General features: G+C 53.6%; 1 protein-coding gene across 1 annotated transcript in view; it reads left to right on the top strand.

The window, feature by feature from the left end:
• Positions 1-5557: 5557 nt before the first annotated feature.
• The window catches only part of MYOM3 (myomesin 3), a 61388-nt gene continuing 48415 nt past the window's right edge, over positions 5558-18530 (top strand). Inside the window, exons 1-6 of the mRNA XM_017886552.1 lie at positions 5558-5858; positions 9199-9377; positions 9770-9850; positions 10616-10775; positions 11837-11994; positions 18395-18490. Coding sequence (XP_017742041.1) covers positions 9217-9377; positions 9770-9850; positions 10616-10775; positions 11837-11994; positions 18395-18490 — 656 coding nt within the window. The 5' untranslated portion in view covers positions 5558-5858; positions 9199-9216. The remainder of the gene's footprint in view (positions 5859-9198; positions 9378-9769; positions 9851-10615; positions 10776-11836; positions 11995-18394; positions 18491-18530) is intronic.

The following is an 18530-nucleotide window of genomic DNA, read 5'->3' on the forward strand; positions in this document are numbered from 1 at the left end:
CTTGATCACTCATCCTCCTGGTACCCTTGGCTCCATCATAGGCTGTATTATTGATATTTTGCAAAGGAGAAAAATGTGCCTCAGAGAGATTACTTGCCCCAGTTCATGAAAATACCCTGGGAAGCTTACTAAAAATACAGCTTCCCCAACCCCACCCCAGACCTGCTAAACTCATAGTTTCTAGGAATCTGGTTGTTTGTTTTTGAGGCAGAGCTTCACTTTTTTACCCAGGCTGGATTGCAGTGGCATGATCACAGCTCACTGCAGCCTCCACTTCCCCTGGCTCAGGTGATCCTCCCATCTCAGCCTCCCAAGTAGCTGGGACTACAAACACACACCACCATGCCTGGCTAACTTTTGTATTTTTTGTAGAGACAGGGTTTCACCCTATTGACCAGGCTGGCCTCGAACTCCTAGGCTCAAGTGATCCTCCGCCTTGGACTCCCAAAGTGCCGGGGGGAATCTGTATTTTTCATAAACTTCTTTGGTGATTCCTCTCAAGCAAGTTGAGGGACCAGTGCCGTTACACCATCACTTTCTCTCTCCATAGCCTCAAATCAGCTCCCTAGAGGGACCCCCATTACACCCGCTGTTGCAACAGAGTTGAGGGTGAGGGTACTGCATGGCTGTGATGCCTGCAAACCTCTGACCTCCTGAGCTCCTGACTCTAGAAACATACAGGGCTTGCCTGAGTTTCAACCCAGAGAACTGGGCCAGCGGGATTGGAGCTCCTTCAGATTCCCAGACAGCCAGAGCCTCTGTGTCCCTCCCAAGTCTGAGTGTCAACCTGGACAGGGAGGCTATGGCCTGATGTCACCAATGCTTGCCCCCTGTTGCTGTCCCCACCTGCATTCCAGACCATGGGACAGAAACAATAAGCTGAGGCAGGTATAGCCAGAGAGATGGAGGCAGCCCCCACCTCTCCTGCTGGTGCTGACGCTGACGGAACAACTCTGACCCCAGAGCCTGCTGCTCAGTCCCTTTGGCTACTGGAGCCCATTTTCCCTTCCCACTCTAAGGAGGAAGGGGCATAGGGAAGATAAGCTTTGGCCAGTCCATATGAGAAGAACAGCAGTTGGAATTAACTGGAATGCAAGAACGACAGAGGGAGCAACGGGAGACTGAAGCAGGTACAGTGTCAACATAGGCGGGGAGAAAGTCACAGGCTTGGTTGCTGTCAGAGAAACAGCGTGGAGGTTCAGAGCAGTCAGCTTGTTCTTAACGGGCATAAGTCCAGGGAAGGGAATAAAAGAGAAACGGAGAGGGGAGAAAGAAGAAAGATGAGCCAGGTACTACAGTAGGTATTTTACACATTTAACCTCACCTGAGTCTCCCAAGAGTTCTGCAAGATAGGCAGTTGCTATAGTCTGAATGTTGGAGTCTGCCTCAAAATTTGTATGTTGAAACTTCATGTAATAGTAGCTAGAGGTGGGACCTTTGGGAGACCATGAAGACTATGCCCTCAATAATGGGATCAAGAGGCCAGCATGGTGATTCACACCAGTAATCCCAGCACTTTGGGAGGCCAAGGTGGGAGGATCCCTTGAGGCCAGGAGTTTGAGACCAGCCTGGGCAATATAGTGAGACCCTGACTACAAAAAATGCAAAAATTAGCCTGACGTGGTGGTGCATGCCTGTAGTCCCAGCACTCAGGAGGCTGAGGTAGGAGGATCACTAAAGCCCAAGAGGTTGAGGCTGCAGTGAGCCATGATCGCACCACTGCACTCCAGCCTGGGCAACAGATCAAGATCCTGTCTTGGAAAATAAAAAAAACAAAAAAACAAAGGAATGGGATTAATGCCCTTATAAAAGAGGTTGAGGAGAGTGCCCTAGTCCCTTCCACCACACAAGGACTCCACAAGAGGCGCCATCTATGAGGCAGAGAGCGAGTCCTCACCAGACACTGAATCTGCTAGCACCTTGATCTTGAACTTATTGGTCTCCAGAACTGTAAGAAATAAACTTTTATTATTTATAAATGACCCTGTCTAATGTATTTTGTTGTAGCAGCCCAAATGAACTAAGACAGTAACCATTCACTGATTCATTTTTCTTTTTCTTTTTTTTTTTGAGACAGAGTCTTGCTCTGTCGCCCAGGCTGGAGTGCAGTGGCGCGATCTCGGCTCACTGCAAGCTCCGCCTCCCGGGTTCATGCCATTCTCCTGCCTCAGCCTCCTGAGTAGCTGGGACTACAGGCGCCCGCCACCACGCCTGGCTAATTTTTTGTATTTTTAGTAGAGATGGGGTTTCACCGTGTTAGCCAGGATCGTCTCGATTTCCTGACCTCATGATCCGCCTGCCTCAGCCTCCCAAAGTGCTGGGATTACAGGCGTGAACCACCGCGCCCAGCCCATTGATGCATTTTTAAACATGTGTGAATTGAGGGCCCAGTTGTATGCCAAGCACTGTCCTCGGGAGTAGGGATACGGTCAGGCAGGCAAGTTCCCTGCTGTCTTGGAACGTGTCCTCCACTTACAGAGAAAGAAACTGAGGCCCAGAAAGGAGGCCGAGGTCCCCCTGTTAGTGAGTTAGAGGTACCAGAGGTTGGGATTTAAACCAAGGCTTGTATAACATCAAGTCATCTAATCTCTCTGCTCAGCCGCATGACCTTAGGGTTGACCATGTTTACAGAGGTCCCAGTGATGACTTTAGTGCTTCACCAGGGTAACGTCAACAAAGAGATACATGGAAACCGGTCCCCAGTAATCAAAGACATAAGAAAGAGAAGAAGTCAACCGTGTTGCTTGGCAGTTTATGGCATCACAGCCATGCCGTGCACCGACCCTCAACTCTGTTACAACAGCAGGTGTAATGGGGGTCCCTCTAGGGAGCTGATTTGAGGCTACGGAGAGACAAGGTGATGGTGTAACGGCACTGGTCCCATTCGTCCCCAGTACTGGAGCTGATTTGAGGCCATGGAGAGACAAAGTGATAGTGTAACGGCACTGGTCCCATTAGTACCCCACAGAAGCACGGCCCACTGATGCACCATGCCCAGACTAACTGAACATTTTCAATCAGCATTCCTAGAGCTTTCATTTAGCAAACGTCTGTCTGGGGCCAGACACTGTGCTGAAGGTTTCATGGCTCTTGGTTGAACATTTTCTTTTCTTTTTTTTTTTTTGAGACAAACTTTCACTCTTGTCACCCAGGCTGGAGTGCAATGACGCCACCTCAGCTCACTGCAACGTCTGCCTCCTGGGTTCAAGCGATTCTCCTGCCTCAGCCTCCCAAGTAGCTGGGATTACAGGCACCCACCACCACACCTGGCTAATTTTTGTATTTTTAGTGGAGATGGCCAACACCATGTTGGCCAGGCTGGTCATGAACTCCTGACCTCAGGTGATCTGCCTGCCTTGACCTCCCAAAGTGATGGGATTACAGGTGAGTCCGGCTAATTTTTTGTATTTTTAGTAGAGACGGGGTTTTACCATGTTAGCCAGGATGGTCCCGATTTCCTGACCTCATGATCCGCCCGCCTCGGCCTCCCAAAGTGCTGGGATTACAGGCGTGAGCCACCGCGCCCGGCCCACTGATGCACCATGCCCAGACTAACTGAACATTTTCAATCAGACAGCAAAGTGGAAATGCTTGTCTTCAACTGTACAGATAATCAAACCACACTGGCTGAGTGCCTTCCCCAAGGTCATCCAGCTAGTAAGTGGTGGGACTGAATTGAAAGCCTAAGCCGGTTGGACTCCAGGATACACCCTGCCTCTCCAATGCACCTTCATTCATCTCTCCAGGCCGCCTTGGGAGGATAGGCTAGGGGACCTGTTTAAATGGCTGTCTCCTGCTTAATTGGAAGCTCAAACCCCTCTTTGCTCTTCGTACAGATTCACTCACACTCACCCCTCACAGCAAATGTATGAAGATGAGTCTTGGAAAGCCCTTGTTCAACTGGGTCAATAAAAGATGGGAGAGAAAGGTTCTCCCCCAAAAGATGCTGTAAGAAAGAGCCACGGGAGAGCTTAGAAAGGGGTTTTCAAATAGGGCAGGGGATTCAGATTTTGCCTCAAGAGTTCACTGGTGCTCTCTTTCTCCTTCTCTCCAGTGAGGAGTCCCCGAGGCACTAGCAAGAGTGACAAGTGTAGTGTTGGTGGCCACCTGAGGTCCCGGGAAGGGGTGAGGGAGGGAAGCTGTGCCCTCTGGCTGGGGGCCGGTAGAGCCTTCCCCTCACTGGCTCATTCTCTGAGACCCGACCCAGGTACACCTTCCTGATCACCTGCTGTCATAAGTGCCTGACTTCCCCTGTAGGTTAGGGCCTGGCACAGGGTAGGTGCCAATGAATGCCAGGGGGAAAGAATTGAGATTGAGGGAATGGCAGGGCAGGGCCAACGGTGGGAAGAGGTGTGGTGCCGAACACCTGTTAATCTCAGTAGGGAAGGCACCAGGTTTGAGAGGCTAAATAAAGGATCCATAGCCAGCAAACGAAACATGGGGGTTCCGGGAGGCAGAGGCTGCAGTGAGTTGGGATCATGCCACTGCACTCCAGCCTGGACAACAAAATGAGACTCTGACTCGAAAGAAGCAAAGAGAGAAAGAGAAAAGGAAGAGAAGAGAAGAGAAGAGAAGAGAAGAGAAGAGAAGAGAAGAGAAGAGAAGAGAAGAGAAGAGAAGAGAAGGAAAGGAAGGAAGGGAAGGAAGGAAAGGAAGGAAGGAAAAGAAACGTGGGGGTTTATTAGGGGCTTGCCTACAGGGGAGAGAGTCCAGTGGTGGTGAACTGGACAGGAGAACCACCTTACATACAGAAATGGTCCAGGGGCAGCGGGCTGGACAACATACCAGTGGCAGCCGACTGGGCAGGAAAACCTCAGCCCCTTGCAAACAGCATGCAGTTTATAGAGCATTTTCACTTAACACCCTCCCCTAATGACCTCCACCTGGCAATCTTCATTTAACCCAAAACTCAGGGCCTCAATCCCCTGTATGGCCAGTGTTCCATCGGAAGGGATGGGACAGGGGCTAAGATGTTCATCGTAGATAAGAAGCAGGTTGGCCACTCCCAGATTCCTTGGCTTGGAACGCACATTCAGGTCTTCCACACAGGGTCATTCTTGGGGTGCTCTTCAGTTATCCCTATCAGGTGTGTTTACCCTACAAGAGGGCCCTGCAGTGGCCACTCTGGCAGCCTGAGCAGTTTGGACCGTGAAGCAGTAGGTGGCTCCCCAGCTCCTCCTGCCTGCACCACACCACACACACATGACTGTGGTGGGGAGGGGGGGCTGTGTAGTAACTGCTGGAGTGGTGGAGGGACCAGGAGCCACACATTGCTGTTTTCGCCAGTGACAACTTCTGAGCACGAAACATTCACTTTTAGGTCATATTCCTTCCACCATCTTCATGAAGTCCAGGTGCCCCGTGTCACTGTCTCGGTTTTTCAGAAGGCAGTCGGTTCAGGGAAGCTGAGCGCCTTCCCCAGGGCACCCGGTCAGCTGGGGCAGAATTCAGATCAGAACTCCCAACAGCTGGGAACGCCGCACGGGATCTGCCCTCCATAAACGACCAGGCCTGAGCTGTTCCCTCCTTTCCACTTGAACAGGGGCTGGGGTTGGGCAGAGAGGACCCAGCTGAGAGGAGGAGCAGTGTGGGGGACGCGGGGGACAGCCCCACCTGTCGCTGCTGCCCAGCAGGCTGGAGACACGGAACGGCCCCTCCCCTTGGCCCCCCGTCCCCCATGCCATAGTTCTCATCCATTGTCATCGTACTGTCTCGGCGCTGCTATATTTAAGACGGTGCAGGCTCCGGGATCGCATTCTTCTCCCGGTGCCCGCTGAGCCGAGGGCAAGAAGAGAACAAGGACCCTCTCGGCCTCTGGAATCTTCTCCCCAAAGACTCCTAAGTGGGCACACTGCTCTGTGAGTCACCCCCGGAAATCAGGGTTGGGGAGGGATGCCTCCTGAGAGTCAGCCACTGGGGAGTGATTTCTGTGGGTGTGTGTGCGTGTGTGCGCGGTTGTGTGTTGTGAAAGGAGCCTGGGAAACTTGTGCTGAGGCAGCACCCAAGTGAAAATGGGAGGGGATTCCAGAAACCCCTGCCCCATCCCACTGTTCTGTGTGGCCCTGGGTCTTCTGAGAGCTGAGCTCTCTGTGATGTGAAAGTTGAAAAAAAAAAAAAAAAAAAAAAAAGGGTGGGGGCTGCCCTGGGAACTGGAGTCTTTCCTGCGATGGAGCAGCGATCAGCGGGAGCCGGCTAAGCTGGCAAGTTCCACGAATTCAGAGCGGAGCTGGCTGAGCCCAGCTTGGCCAGCCCCACAGGCAGGGAAAGAGAGCGAGCCCTCAGATCCCAAATCTTAGAGCTGGAAGGGATTTCATCCAGTGCCTGGCAGGAAACCGAGGCCCAGACGGGAAAGGAGTTGCCTCAGCTCATGACTGGCAAGGGCAGGATTCGGCCTCGCGGAAGCTGGTGGAGCCCCTGGCTAAGAACGCGTCCCGGCCTGTGCCGCCCGCCGCCCGCAGGATGTGTCTCTGCTCCCAGCCACCCCACCCCGCCTCCAACGCAGCTCCCCTGCCGGCAGTTCTCAGAGGGGTCTTCGCTCAACTGCTATGCATTTCTCTTTCCCTCCTGAAGAAGGGGAGAGGCCTCCTCCGCAGATGGAGGCTTGGGAGCAAAGCAGAGAGGAATTGGGAAGGTCACGCAGTGGGACCTCTGACCCAGATTTTTGTACCCCAAGAGAGGGAAAAGGGGGCAGTTTCCCCTTCACACAGGCACACACAGTGTTCTGGAAAGAGGCACCCTGGTCCTTCGGGAAAGGGCAGGGAGGCCGCAAACTTGTCCCTGCTTAATCCCACGCATCAGTCAGTGCTTTAAAAAGAATTGGTGGCTCATCCGCTAAAGCCAGGGGTCTGGTTGCTGGAGGCCCCGAGGTCAGGGACGAGCGCCAGGCCCCTGCCTGCTGTGCTAATCGGGAACAGAGCATCCAGGGGAAGGGAGCCAGTGGCTGGTGCCAGGGAATGTTAACTCTCAGCCACTGGAGCCAGGGCCATCGTGTCCCAGGAAAGCTGGGGCAGAGTCGGGGGTCCTCGCTCCACCTAGGGTGGTACCCAGCAGCTCTCCTCCTGGGCCATGAGGAAGGAAGAGCAGAATGAGCAGAGCTAGTCACTTCTTTGTGTGCAGGGAGAACTTCTTCCATCAGGAGGGGGTGATACGAAGCCAAAGAGGGTGACTGTCCCATTATGTCATTTGAGATGATTAACAGGAGCCCAGGGAGCTTTAGGGGCAGCCCTTGGTCCCAGCTAACGCTACAGCCATCCATTCTCTTTTCGTGATGCCCACAACTGCAGACACCCAAAAGGAGCAAACTTCTAGGAAGCAGAAGGGTAAAAACCCACTAAGACTGACCCTCCACAGCCCGAGCCCCCATCACCCCCACCACATGCCTCTTCCAGGCCCAGGGCTCTCCAATAAAGCCAGTGGGCTCACCTTCCATGTCATGGACTTAGAGAAATGGTCACCTGGGTGCTGTGTTCACATCCAGGCAGAAGACAGCCTACACATGCACACACACAAACGCACACACCACACACACACACTCTGCCACCTCCAGCACGACCCCCTAGAGAGGCAGGGGCCACACAGAGACAACCCCACAGAAGCTGACAGGAGCAGGCCAAGGCAGGCGGTCGTCCCTCTTCTGTTTCCATCCCCATGTCTGGGCAGGAACCCTCCCATGCCAGAAGTCTGCAGACCAGGATTCCCACCGGGAGGAGGTGTGAAAGTCATTCCAGGGATTCCAGCTTTAGCATCAGAGGGGCCCTCAGAGACCCAGCAGTGACAGAAGCCTGGATCTGAGAAAGAACTTAGTGCAAAAACTCACAGCCAGCAGGCTCACGGGCCTCCCACACCCCTCACTTGCCTCTCCATATCCATGGATCAGCTTCCTGAGCCTCCCCCGGGTCAGTGTGATCCAGCCCCACTGGGCGCCATCAGGGGCCTACACCTGAGCCTCGGGAATGCAAAGGGGATGTGTACATTGCAATTCCCTTATGAAGAGAAAGGCCCTGTGGCCCACCGTGTCCCCAGCCTCGGCCATGGCCTGGCCTTGAGTGGCCATATGACATGGAGGTCAGAAGGGCTAGGGGTTGGGCTAAGGATTGGCTGCCAGTCATGGCCCCATCACCATGCTGGGTGACCTTGGGCAAGTACTGCCCCTGTTCATCAGTAAAATGGGATAATAATGGTGCTGTCCTCATTTGGGTTATTACAGGGACTGGGGATAATGCATTTGAGAACTAACATGGGCCTGGCACATAATAAGTTCTCACTATTGTTAATTTTAATTCACTTACAATCTTGTTGAACAGTCAAGATGCACAGATACAAAATAATTACATAGAGAAGGCATTGTCTGAATCAATGCTAAATTGTGGAGTGCTAGAAAATAAGTACAAAAGAAATTAGAAGAGGGAAAATTCTAGGTGGCCTGTAGTTTTTCAGAAAGGCTTCTTAGAAAAATAATGCTAATGTCTAACACTTATGTTGTACTTACTAAGCCCCAAGCACTCATCTAACCTTCACAACTACCCTGGGAGGTTGGTAGACCCATTTTACAGATGAGGAAACCAAGTCATGAGTCTTTCCCAAGGTTACACACTTGTAAGCTGGGATGAGGAGCTGGCATCACACCCTGTGGGCTGGATTCAGAGTCTCTGTGCTAACTAGCATGCCCTCAGTTGGGGTTTGAAGCATGACTAGAGCTAAGTGGGCCAGGAGGAGGGGAAGGGTGTGCTGGGAGAGAAAACCAGCGCAGGCAAAGGCTCAGAGGTAGGACTGAGCGTGGCCAGTGCAGGAAGAATAGGGACACCTGCCCGTCCTGAGTCCAGACAGAGCCGTGGACATCACAGTTTCAATCACTCATTGTCTGGGGAGCTGAGGCCCAGAGAAGGGAAAACCTTGCCCCAGATCATACAGCGAGACAAGGGCTGGGCTGCAGCCGGAAGCAGCTAGAAGTCAGGGCCCTGCTCACTCAGCTGGGGAGCACATGTGGTAGAGGAGAAGCCAGGCTCAGAGCCTAAAGCCTGCCTCTGCCACCTTGGGCAGGTCCCTCTCCCTCTCAGACCTCAGTTTCCCTGTCTGCCCACTACGGAGAGGACACCCGCATGCCCCCATCCCGCCAGCCTCCTGGAGATGTTGGGAAGACTGCATGGGAGGGGACAGGCGGGCACCTGGTGGACTGACCGTGGCCCTTGGCCTTGACAGGTTGTTGCTCTGGTAGCCATGACTCTGCCGCACAGCTTGGGAGGTGCGGGGGACCCCCAGCCCCCTCAGGCCATGGAGGTCCACAGGCTGGAGCACCGTCAGGAGGAGGAGCGGAAGGAGGAGCGGCAGCACAGCCTGCACATGGGCTCCTCCATGCAGAGGCACACCTTCCGCAGCAGGTGGGAGCCACGGGGTCCCTGCCCAGCCACTGCCCTTCCTCCGGTCTGAGGAGGGAGGCCCAGCCTAGCCCTCTGGAGGCTCCAACCTGATGGGGGGAGGGACATCCCTGCTTTCTGAGCCCCCGATCTGAGGAAGGAGACACAGTTGGCTCTCTGGAGACCCCCATGTGATGGAAGAGGCACAGCCCTGTCCTCTGGAAACCCTGTTTGAGGAGGGAAGCACATTCAGTGTTGGGGGGGATGCAGCCTTGCTTTCTGAGACTGGTATGAGGAGGGAGGCCCAGCCCTGCCTGTTGGTGCCCTGAGGCTGAGGTGGGCAAATGCAGCCCTAATCTCAGGGAGCCCCCAGCCAATCCCTCAGGAGCCGTTCACTCCCCTCCTTCTGGGAGCAGCGAGGAAGAACATGAGTTCAGCGCCGCGGACTACGCCCTGGCAGCAGCCCTGGCTCTGACGGCCTCCTCTGAGCTGTCTTGGTAAGTCAGAGTTGCTTCCCAGGGAGCCCTGGCTGAGGAGGGGCCATCCTGTCCAGTCCCCCCGGCCTCCCTGCTGGTCTTTCACCCCGAGTGTAAAGAACCTGCCCAAAATCCCACATCTAGAGTAAGGGTCTAGACAGGATTTTAAGCCCAGTGCTGCCTGCCCACAAAGCCCACACACCACCCTCTGGAAGGGTGCACGTGTCATAGCCGGGGACCATCCCCAAGGGAGAGGGTGGGGGCCCACGTCACCGACAGGCTTCCAGGCTTCACGTGGTGGGGGAGGGAGCTAGGAATAGGACAGAAGGAGCAAGTAAACCAGGCCCCAGTTTCCCACGAGGCCAGAGACTGAGGAAGCCTCTGAGTGTGCCGGCTTAGAGAAGCAGCGTCCGGCTTGGGACAGGCCCCTGGGCTAGGAGGCTTGGGTCGTGGTCCTGGCTGACCTGAAGCAGGTTGCTGAGCCTCATTCCCTGCCCTATAAAATAGGGACATTAAGGCCTGGCCACTTGGGTATTATGAAAACAAGATGAACAAAGGTTTGCGAAAGAGTCTTGAAAACGATGAAAACAGTCAACTGTTTATTAAGCACCGACTGTAAGCAGGGCCCTTCCAGGCTGTTTTGGAGGCAAGGGAAGATGCAAAGTCATGCATGTCCTCCCAAAGTTTAAAGCATCCTGGCACTGCTGGGCATGGGGAATGGAACTGGCCAAGATGCTCCAGGCGCCCCCATCCCTGCCTGAGCCCCAGTGGCCTCTGTCACGGCAGGGAAGCCCAGCTGAGACGCCAGACATCTGCCGTGGAGCTGGAGGAGCGAGGGCAGAAGCGGGTGGGCTTCGGCAATGACTGGGAGAGGACCGAGATCGCCTTCCTGCGGACCCACCGGCTGCTGCGCCAGAGGCGGGACTGGAAGATGCTGAGGCAGCGGGTAAGGGTGTGGGCTGTGGAGCCCCCAGGGCCTGGGACCTGCAACGCACCACTTGCTGCCATCCTCACCCCCTTCCCAAGAGGCAGGACATCCCAGGCAGAGTCCAGGCTTTGGGTTTGCATCTGATGCCTGTACACTCCAGCGGTGTGAGCCTGGGCAAGTGCAACCCCGTTCCTGAGCCTCAGTGCTCTCATCTGTAAAACAGAGCTGGGTACAATGGCTCATGCCTGTAATCCCAGCACTTTGGAAGGCCAAGGTGGGTGGATCACCTGAGGTCAGAAGTTCGAGACTAGCCTGGCCAACATGGTGAAACCCTGTCTCTACTAAAAATATGAAAATTAGCCAGGCCTGTAATCCCAGCTACTTGGGAGACTGAGGCAGGAGAATCGCTTGAACCCGAGAGGCAGAGGTTGCAGTGAGCCAAGATCATACGGCTGCACTCCAGCTCGGGCTACAGAGTGAGACTCCATCTCAAAATTTAAAAAAATAAAAGTAAAATAGACATCATTGTAACAATTATCAGTGCTGAGATGGGATTTAAATGAGACTGGGTTTGGAAAGTGACTTTCCCGCTGCCTAGAACACAGAAGACCCTCAGGAAATGCTAGCCCTGATGAGTATCAGGATTTGAGCTACTCTCCACATCCCTTCCCCAGCTCCCACTTACACAGGCTTTCTCAGTGTCGTGTCTTTCACCCCCACACCCCCACAGTGGGCAGGGGATTTTGCTATCATCCCCATTTTACAGATAAGGACACTGAGGACCTGCTTATGGTCCCACAGCGGGCAGGGGATTTTGCTATCATCCCCATTTTACAGATAAGGACACTGAGGACCTGCCTATGGTACCACAGCTAGTTAATACCTTGACCCCAGGCCAGCTGGCTCCGAAGCCCATGCCCTGCTCACAGTGCCACCCTGCTCTGCTAGTGGAGGGGACCGGGAACTCCAGCCCATGTGGGTCTAACTACAGAGTCTGGGTGTCAGTGGGGAGGTAATGGTGAAGAGGGCAGAGAGGTGGTCCCTGGCTCACAGTGTCATACACCTCCTTCCGCCTCCAGACAGAGGAGAAGGTCCAGGAGGCCAAGGAGCTGAGGGAGCTGTGCTCTGGCCGCGGGCCCTGGTTCTGGATCCCTCTTCGCTCCCACGCTGTCTGGGAGCACACCACGGTCCTGCTGACCTGCACTGTCCAGGCCTCGCCACCACCCCAGGTCACCTGGTAAGCCGCTGGGGCAGGAGGGGGTTCTGGGCCTCTGGGGTCACGAGTGAGTTCCTCACATCCAATACTTCTGCCAGGACTTCTTGTTGCGGACCCGTGAACCCTGAGCTCTGTCCACCCACCAAATAGAGCAGCTGCTGGGGAACCAGACCTGGGTTGTTTTTTAGAGGCGGGGTCTCGCTCAGGCTGGAGTGCAGTGGAGTGATCATAGCTCACTGCAGTGTTGACTCCTGGGCTCAAGGGATCCTCCCACCTCAGCCTCCCAAGTAGCTGGGACCACAGGCACAAGCCACCACGCCCAGCTTAGGCCTGGGTTATTCTTAGCTGCCCCCCAGCCAGCCTCAGGCTGGAAGACTGGGCCCCTGGGGAGCCAGCCCTCATAAAAATATAATTCTGGTCTCATGAGAAGGCAGGTGCTGCAAGATGGGCGTCTCCAGGGTTGAGGATGATGGTGAGAGGCGGGACAGGGGCCAAGGGGCAGGAAGGAGGTGGGCGGGGCAGGGAGAAGATGGGGAGGGCAGGGCCTACAGAGAAGGAGCACAGGCCTCAGGGGCAGGGGGGAGCCTTGTGTTCCCACCCTTGCTTTCTCTCTCCCTACTCAGTGTGAGGTCTCAGCCATGCCTCTTAAACTCCCTGGTCCTGCCTCCATTTCCTATTTTGAAGAATGGATTGAAAACCTCCTGTCCAGCTTGTGTGTGATGAGAATTTAATACAACAACAACATGGAAACCTCAGAACTTGAAAAGGGCTGGGAAAACAGGAAATGCCATTCGTGGGAGGGTAGAACCCCAGAGGCTAGGCCTCGCTTGGGGAGGGGCAGAGCAGGGGCAGGGGTCTCCTGCACAGGCACAGATCGGGGTGGGCATGGCCGCGGCCCAGGTCTCAGTCTCACCACAGAAGAAGGCACGTCATTCACATGGCTTAGCTACTCTTTCCTGAGTGCCCCCTGGATCTGAGGCCCATTGCTCAGTACCCTGGGGGATGAGGAAGTGGTTTCAACAAAAATTTGCCGAGAGTGTCATCTGTCCCAGGACCTGACTGAGGCACTGGGGCACAGAAATAACCAAACAAGCCCAGGCCCACTTTCAGCACTTCGGGAAGCCAAGGAGGGAGGATCACTTGAACCTAGGAGTTTGAGAACATCCTGGGCAGCTGGGAGACACCATCTCTACAAAAAATTTAAAAATTAGCTGGGCATGTGGCCTGCACTTGTAGTCCCAGCTACTTGGTAAGCTGAGGTCGAGGCTGCCGTGTACCGTGATTGCACCACTGCACTCCATCCTGGATGACAGAGTAAGATCCTGTCTCACAGAAAAAAAAAAAAAAAGCGGCCGGGCGCGGTGGCTCACACCTGTACTCCCAGCACTTTGGGAGGCCGAGGCAGGTGGATCACCTGAAGTCAGGAATTCGAGACCATCCTTGCCCACATGGTGAAACCCTGTCTCTACTAAAAATACAAAAATTAGCTGAGCGTGGTGGCGGGTGCCTGTAATCCCAACTACTTGGGAGGCTGAGACAGGAGAATCACTTGAACCCAGGAGGCGGAGGATGCAGTGAGCCAAGATCGCACCACCGCACTCCAGCCTGGGGGACAGAACCCGAGACTCTGTCTCAAAAAAGAAAAGAAAGGAAATAACCAGACACAATCTCACCTTCAAGGAACTAACTCTTAGCCCAGAAAAGAAACATCAGCACACAAAGAAGTATATTCATGGGTGATATTTGAGATCAAAGAGTCTGGGTGAAAAGGAAGAAGGGGCTACCTCAGCCCATAGAATCCAGGAAGGCTTCTCAGAAGAGGCCGCCTATCAGCCAGATCTTGACAGGGAACAGCCGATGGTCTAGCAGGAGAGAGAATAGAGGCACAAATAATGGAAAACACAAAGGAAAACAGCAGCCTCTTATACTTGAATCCACATTACACTGACCCAGAACTTCACTCTCATTTGAGCATCAGGGCCATTCATGAGATAGGAACTATTACGCCCATTTCACAGGTAAGGATATCAAGGCTCAGAGAGGTAGTGTGACTTACGTAAGGTCACACAGCCAATGTGAGCTAGGATTCAAATTCAGGTCTCCTGCCTCTAAGCCCATAACTCTTTCAACTGGCCTAGAGAGTAGGAGAGTGATTATTACTGCTGTGGGATAATTAAGGAATCAGAGAGACCAAGGGGTTGAGGAGGCATTGTTTAATTATTTAGTTAATCTGAACCAGTCGGATTAACATCCAAAGGACTGAGCCCCGAACAAAGAGTCTGGTGAACTTTAAAGCATTTTGTGGGTTGGGGCGGGGAGATCTGTGCAGGGGAAGGATATTACAGAAGTGAGAAACAAAGACAGGTATTCAATTAAGACATGCATTACATCATTTCTTACTTTTCAAGGAAAAACATGTTTTACGACTTGAGTTTATCTGTCTAGTGGCCTTGCAGCTGCACAGCTAGAGAAACAGGGTCTTCACAATGCCTGGGAAAGGAGGAGATAAGGCTCACTAGCCTCAGAAAAACAGGCAGTTCATCTTTAAAGGATTCCAGCTCTTTCTCTTCCTCGGGGGGAACTGGATTTTCTTACATACAACTGAGTTTTGCTTACACATTCTTTAATTTTCTTTTAATTCCTGTTCCATTACAAGTTTTACTTTCCTTCAAGCACATATAATGCTTCAGAAGTCAGAGAAATAGAAATCACTCAGGCCAGGAGCAATCAAGAAAGGCATCTTGAGGGAGCTGGCCTCAGGGCTGGTCATTGCCAGCTGGAATTTATTCCAAAAAGTATGCCAAGTACCCTGCTGGGCTCTGGGATGCTGTGGGGACTGGGCGGTCCCTGCATGCAAGTTGCTGGTTCCACTAGGAGGACTGCTCCCAGCACTGGCCGGGCCAAGTGGAGGTTAGCATCTCAGCTGTCCTGGCCCCGCAGCCAAGCTCTGCTCAGCCCTGGCACTGAGGCCCACATCGAAGGCATTTGGAAACCTCTTGGGAGTTGTTTCTACCCCTGCCAACGAGGTTGCCACAACAGGGAGCTGAGCATTCCTGACCAGTGGCAGAAGCCAAGCCCAGGTCCACCTCCAGCCCAGGCAACTCAGGTGGCCCCTGGTACTCCTGGCTTGACGGATCTGGTTTTCCATCATCAGTCACATCAGGCAGGGCCACATGTTGCCCCAGGACTGACCTCCAGAGGTTCTGTCCAGCCCTAGGGCTGGAGGAATATTCCAGCTCACCCGGCGTATTAGGCAAGTCTATTCATTCAACGATTATCATTATTATTATTATTTAGAGATAAGGTCTCACTCTGTTGCCAGGCTGGAGTACAGTGGTGCAATCACTGCTCACTGCAGCCTCAACTTCCTGGGCTCAAGTGATGCTCCCACCCCAGCCTCCCAAGTAGCTGGGACCACAGGCATGAGCCACCACACCTGGCTAACTTTTTAAATTTTTGTAGAGACAGAGTCTCACTATGTTGCCCAGGCTGGTCTCGAACTCCTGGCCTCAAGTATTCCTCCCATCTCAGTCTCCCAAAGCTCTGGGAATACAGGCATGAGCCACTAGGCCTGGTCTTTCTTTTTTTAAAGTGTTCTTTTTTTTTTTTTTAAGATAGAGTCTCATTCTGTTGCTCAGCCTGGAGTGCAGTGGCACCATCTCGGCTCACTGCAGCCTCCGCCTCCTGGGTTCAAGCGATTCTCCTGCCTCAGCCTCCCAAGTAGCTGGGATGACAGGCACCCACCGCCATGCCCAGCTAAATTTTTTGTGTGTATTTTTAGTAGAGATGGGGTTTCACCATTTTGGCCAGGCTAGTCTGGAACTCCTGACTTCAAGTAATCCCCCTGCCTCAGCCTTCCTAAAGCAGTCTTAAAAAGTAAAATCGAACACCAAAATATGTGAGGCCAAAAAAAAAGATTTAGATAAATAACAGAAATCTCACTCCTTTTGAGGTCCTTGCAGAGCCAGACCCTGGGCAGGCCCCTCACTTCCCCTGTCCCAGTCAAGCTTGTTTTGTCACTGGCTGCCACTTCAGGTGGTCCTCTGCTTGTGCCTTCAAGGGCCTGACTGCCCAGGCAGAGACTGAGGCCCAGAGAGAGGGAGGGGTGAGCGTTGAGGTCTCCGGCTGTCTCAGCCATGCCAGAGCTGCAGCAGCTGCTTTTTCCAGGGAAAGAAAAGCTGGCCAGGCTGAGGTGTCTGGAATCTTCCTGACAGGTGTGTGGTAGGGGGCCTAACCCTGGCTCCCAGGCCTGGAGAGCTGGAGAGATTGAGCACCCAGATTAGACATCACCCTCTCTGCAGGAGGTTTAGCTGGGCTCCTTTCAGGACGGGGCCAGACTGGGGGCTTCATGGTGGGGCATGGGTGTGGCTGTGTTTGGTTGCCCTGGAGACAAACAGGGCATGAATGAGGCCAGGTCCAGGGAAGGAAGTGGACTGAGGCCGGGGTGCCCTCTCTCTGGGAGGCCTCCTCTTCAACCTCAGCCACCCACCCAGGGCAGAGAGAAGAATTCATCCTGCGAGACTCCATTCCATGGCCTCAGGGACACAGAGGCCCAGAGAGGGGTATGGAGTTGCCCAAGGTCACACACCAAGCTGTGTCAAAACCCAGGCCTCCTAAGTGTCACTCACCCTCACTCCTCAGACCCTACTGCTTAGGCCTCCAGGACCCCAGGCCACCCCACTGTCCTGTCCACACAGTGGGGGGAACAAGACCCGAGTTCACAGAAAATGAGGGCAGCATCCAGGGCAGGGTGATCCGCTTTACTACCCTTGGAAATCAGCAGAGGACATTAAGAAAAACAATTTTTTTTTTTTGAGACAGGGTCTTGCTCTGTCACCCAGGCTGGAGTGTAGTGGCGCAATCATGGTTCACTGCAACCTCTAACTCCTGGCCTCAAGCAGTCCTCCTGCCTCAGCCTCCTGAGTAGCTAGGACAGCAGGCACACCCCACCACAACCAGCTAATTATTTTAAAGAATATTTTGTAAAGATGGGGTCTTGCTATGTTGCCCAGGGTGGTCTTGAACTGCTGGCCTCAAGCAATCATCCAGCCTTGGCCTCGCAAAGTGTTGGGATTACAGGCATGAGCTACCACATCCAGCCTCACCAGAGGATTTTCAAAATACGATCTGAGGGTCTCACCCCCAGAAATTCTGATTTCATTGATTTGGGATGCAGCCTGCACCTGGAGTTTTGTTTTGTTTTTAATGGCTTACATAAGCGAGAAGCTTGTTTTCTTCCATCTAAATGCCTGGATGCAGATTCCCCAGGGACTGAGCTCCAGCTCACTACTGGAGGGTCAACCCTGAGCTTCGGGGTGTGAGACAGCCGCCGGCACCTCCCTGTTCCTGCCAAGGACAGAGGGAACGATGACGTGAAAGGGGGCAAAGGGTGTCATCGGGGCAGCCACATGACTCTTGTCCCCGCTTGCTGTTGACAACACTAAGTCATATGACCACACCTAGCAGAAAGAGAGGCAAGGAGATATGTCCTATATTGGGTGATCCATGAATAAATTCAATTTCCCCCTGAGAATGGATATTGGACAACAATTAGCAGTTTCCGACGCAAATTCCCACAGCCTTATGTTCAAAACTGGGCATGGAGATTTTTGAAAGCTCCTCCAGCTATTGTAATGACAGCCAAAAAGAACAGCCATCCTTAGGGGTTGGGAAGAGAGGCAGGGGTCTGGGGTTCCTTCCCTGGCAAGCCCCTTCAGAGGGAAGGGAAAAGCTGGGGCCTGGTCCTAGGGTACCCCTGAGGATGGCTGGGTAGGGGGAGAGGCAGCTGTCCCTAATTACAGGCTCCTTCTTCTCTGCCCCCAGCAGGGACACAACCCCTTAAGGACCTGTGGTATGTGGGCACAGGGGAAAGCCTTTATATGCTCATCCCATTTAATTGTCACAGCAGCCCTGTGAGGCCAGTGCTTTCATACCCCCATTTCACAGGTCAGGACAACTGAGGCTCAGAGTGGCATAAGTGCTGCTCCGATCGCACCAGCAAGTAAGCAACACAAAACTGCAACTGAAGGCCACGCGTGGTGGTTCACGCCTATAATCCCAGCACTTTGGGAGGCCGAGGCGAGTGGATCACCTGAGGTCAGGCGCTCGAGACCAGCCTGGCCAACATGGGGAAACCCGTCTCTACTAAAAATACTAAAATTAACTGGGCGTGGTGGGGGCGCCTGTAATCCCAGCTACTCGGGAGGCTGAGGCAGGGAGAATTGCTTGAATCTGGGAGGCGGAGGTTGCAGTGAGCTAAGATTGCACCACTGCCCTCCAGCCTGGGCGACAGAGCAAGACTCCATCTCAAAAAGCAAAACAAAACAAACCAAAAACCTGCAGCTGGAATCCCCGTCCGAGAGACTCCAGACCCCTCCCACTTGGAACACACTACCTGCCACAGACCGCTGTGTCTCCACAGGTACAAAAATGACACAAGGATTGATCCCCGCCTCTTTCCTGCCGGAAAATACCGAATCACCAACAACTATGGGCTGCTGTCCCTGGAGATTAGGAGGTGAGACTGGTGAGACTGGGGACCTAGAGAGACCCACGAC

Source organism: Rhinopithecus bieti, unplaced genomic scaffold (assembly GCF_001698545.2).
Source record: "Rhinopithecus bieti isolate Rb0 unplaced genomic scaffold, ASM169854v2 scaffold_14826, whole genome shotgun sequence".
In the NCBI taxonomy this organism is placed as follows: Eukaryota; Metazoa; Chordata; class Mammalia; order Primates; family Cercopithecidae; genus Rhinopithecus; species Rhinopithecus bieti.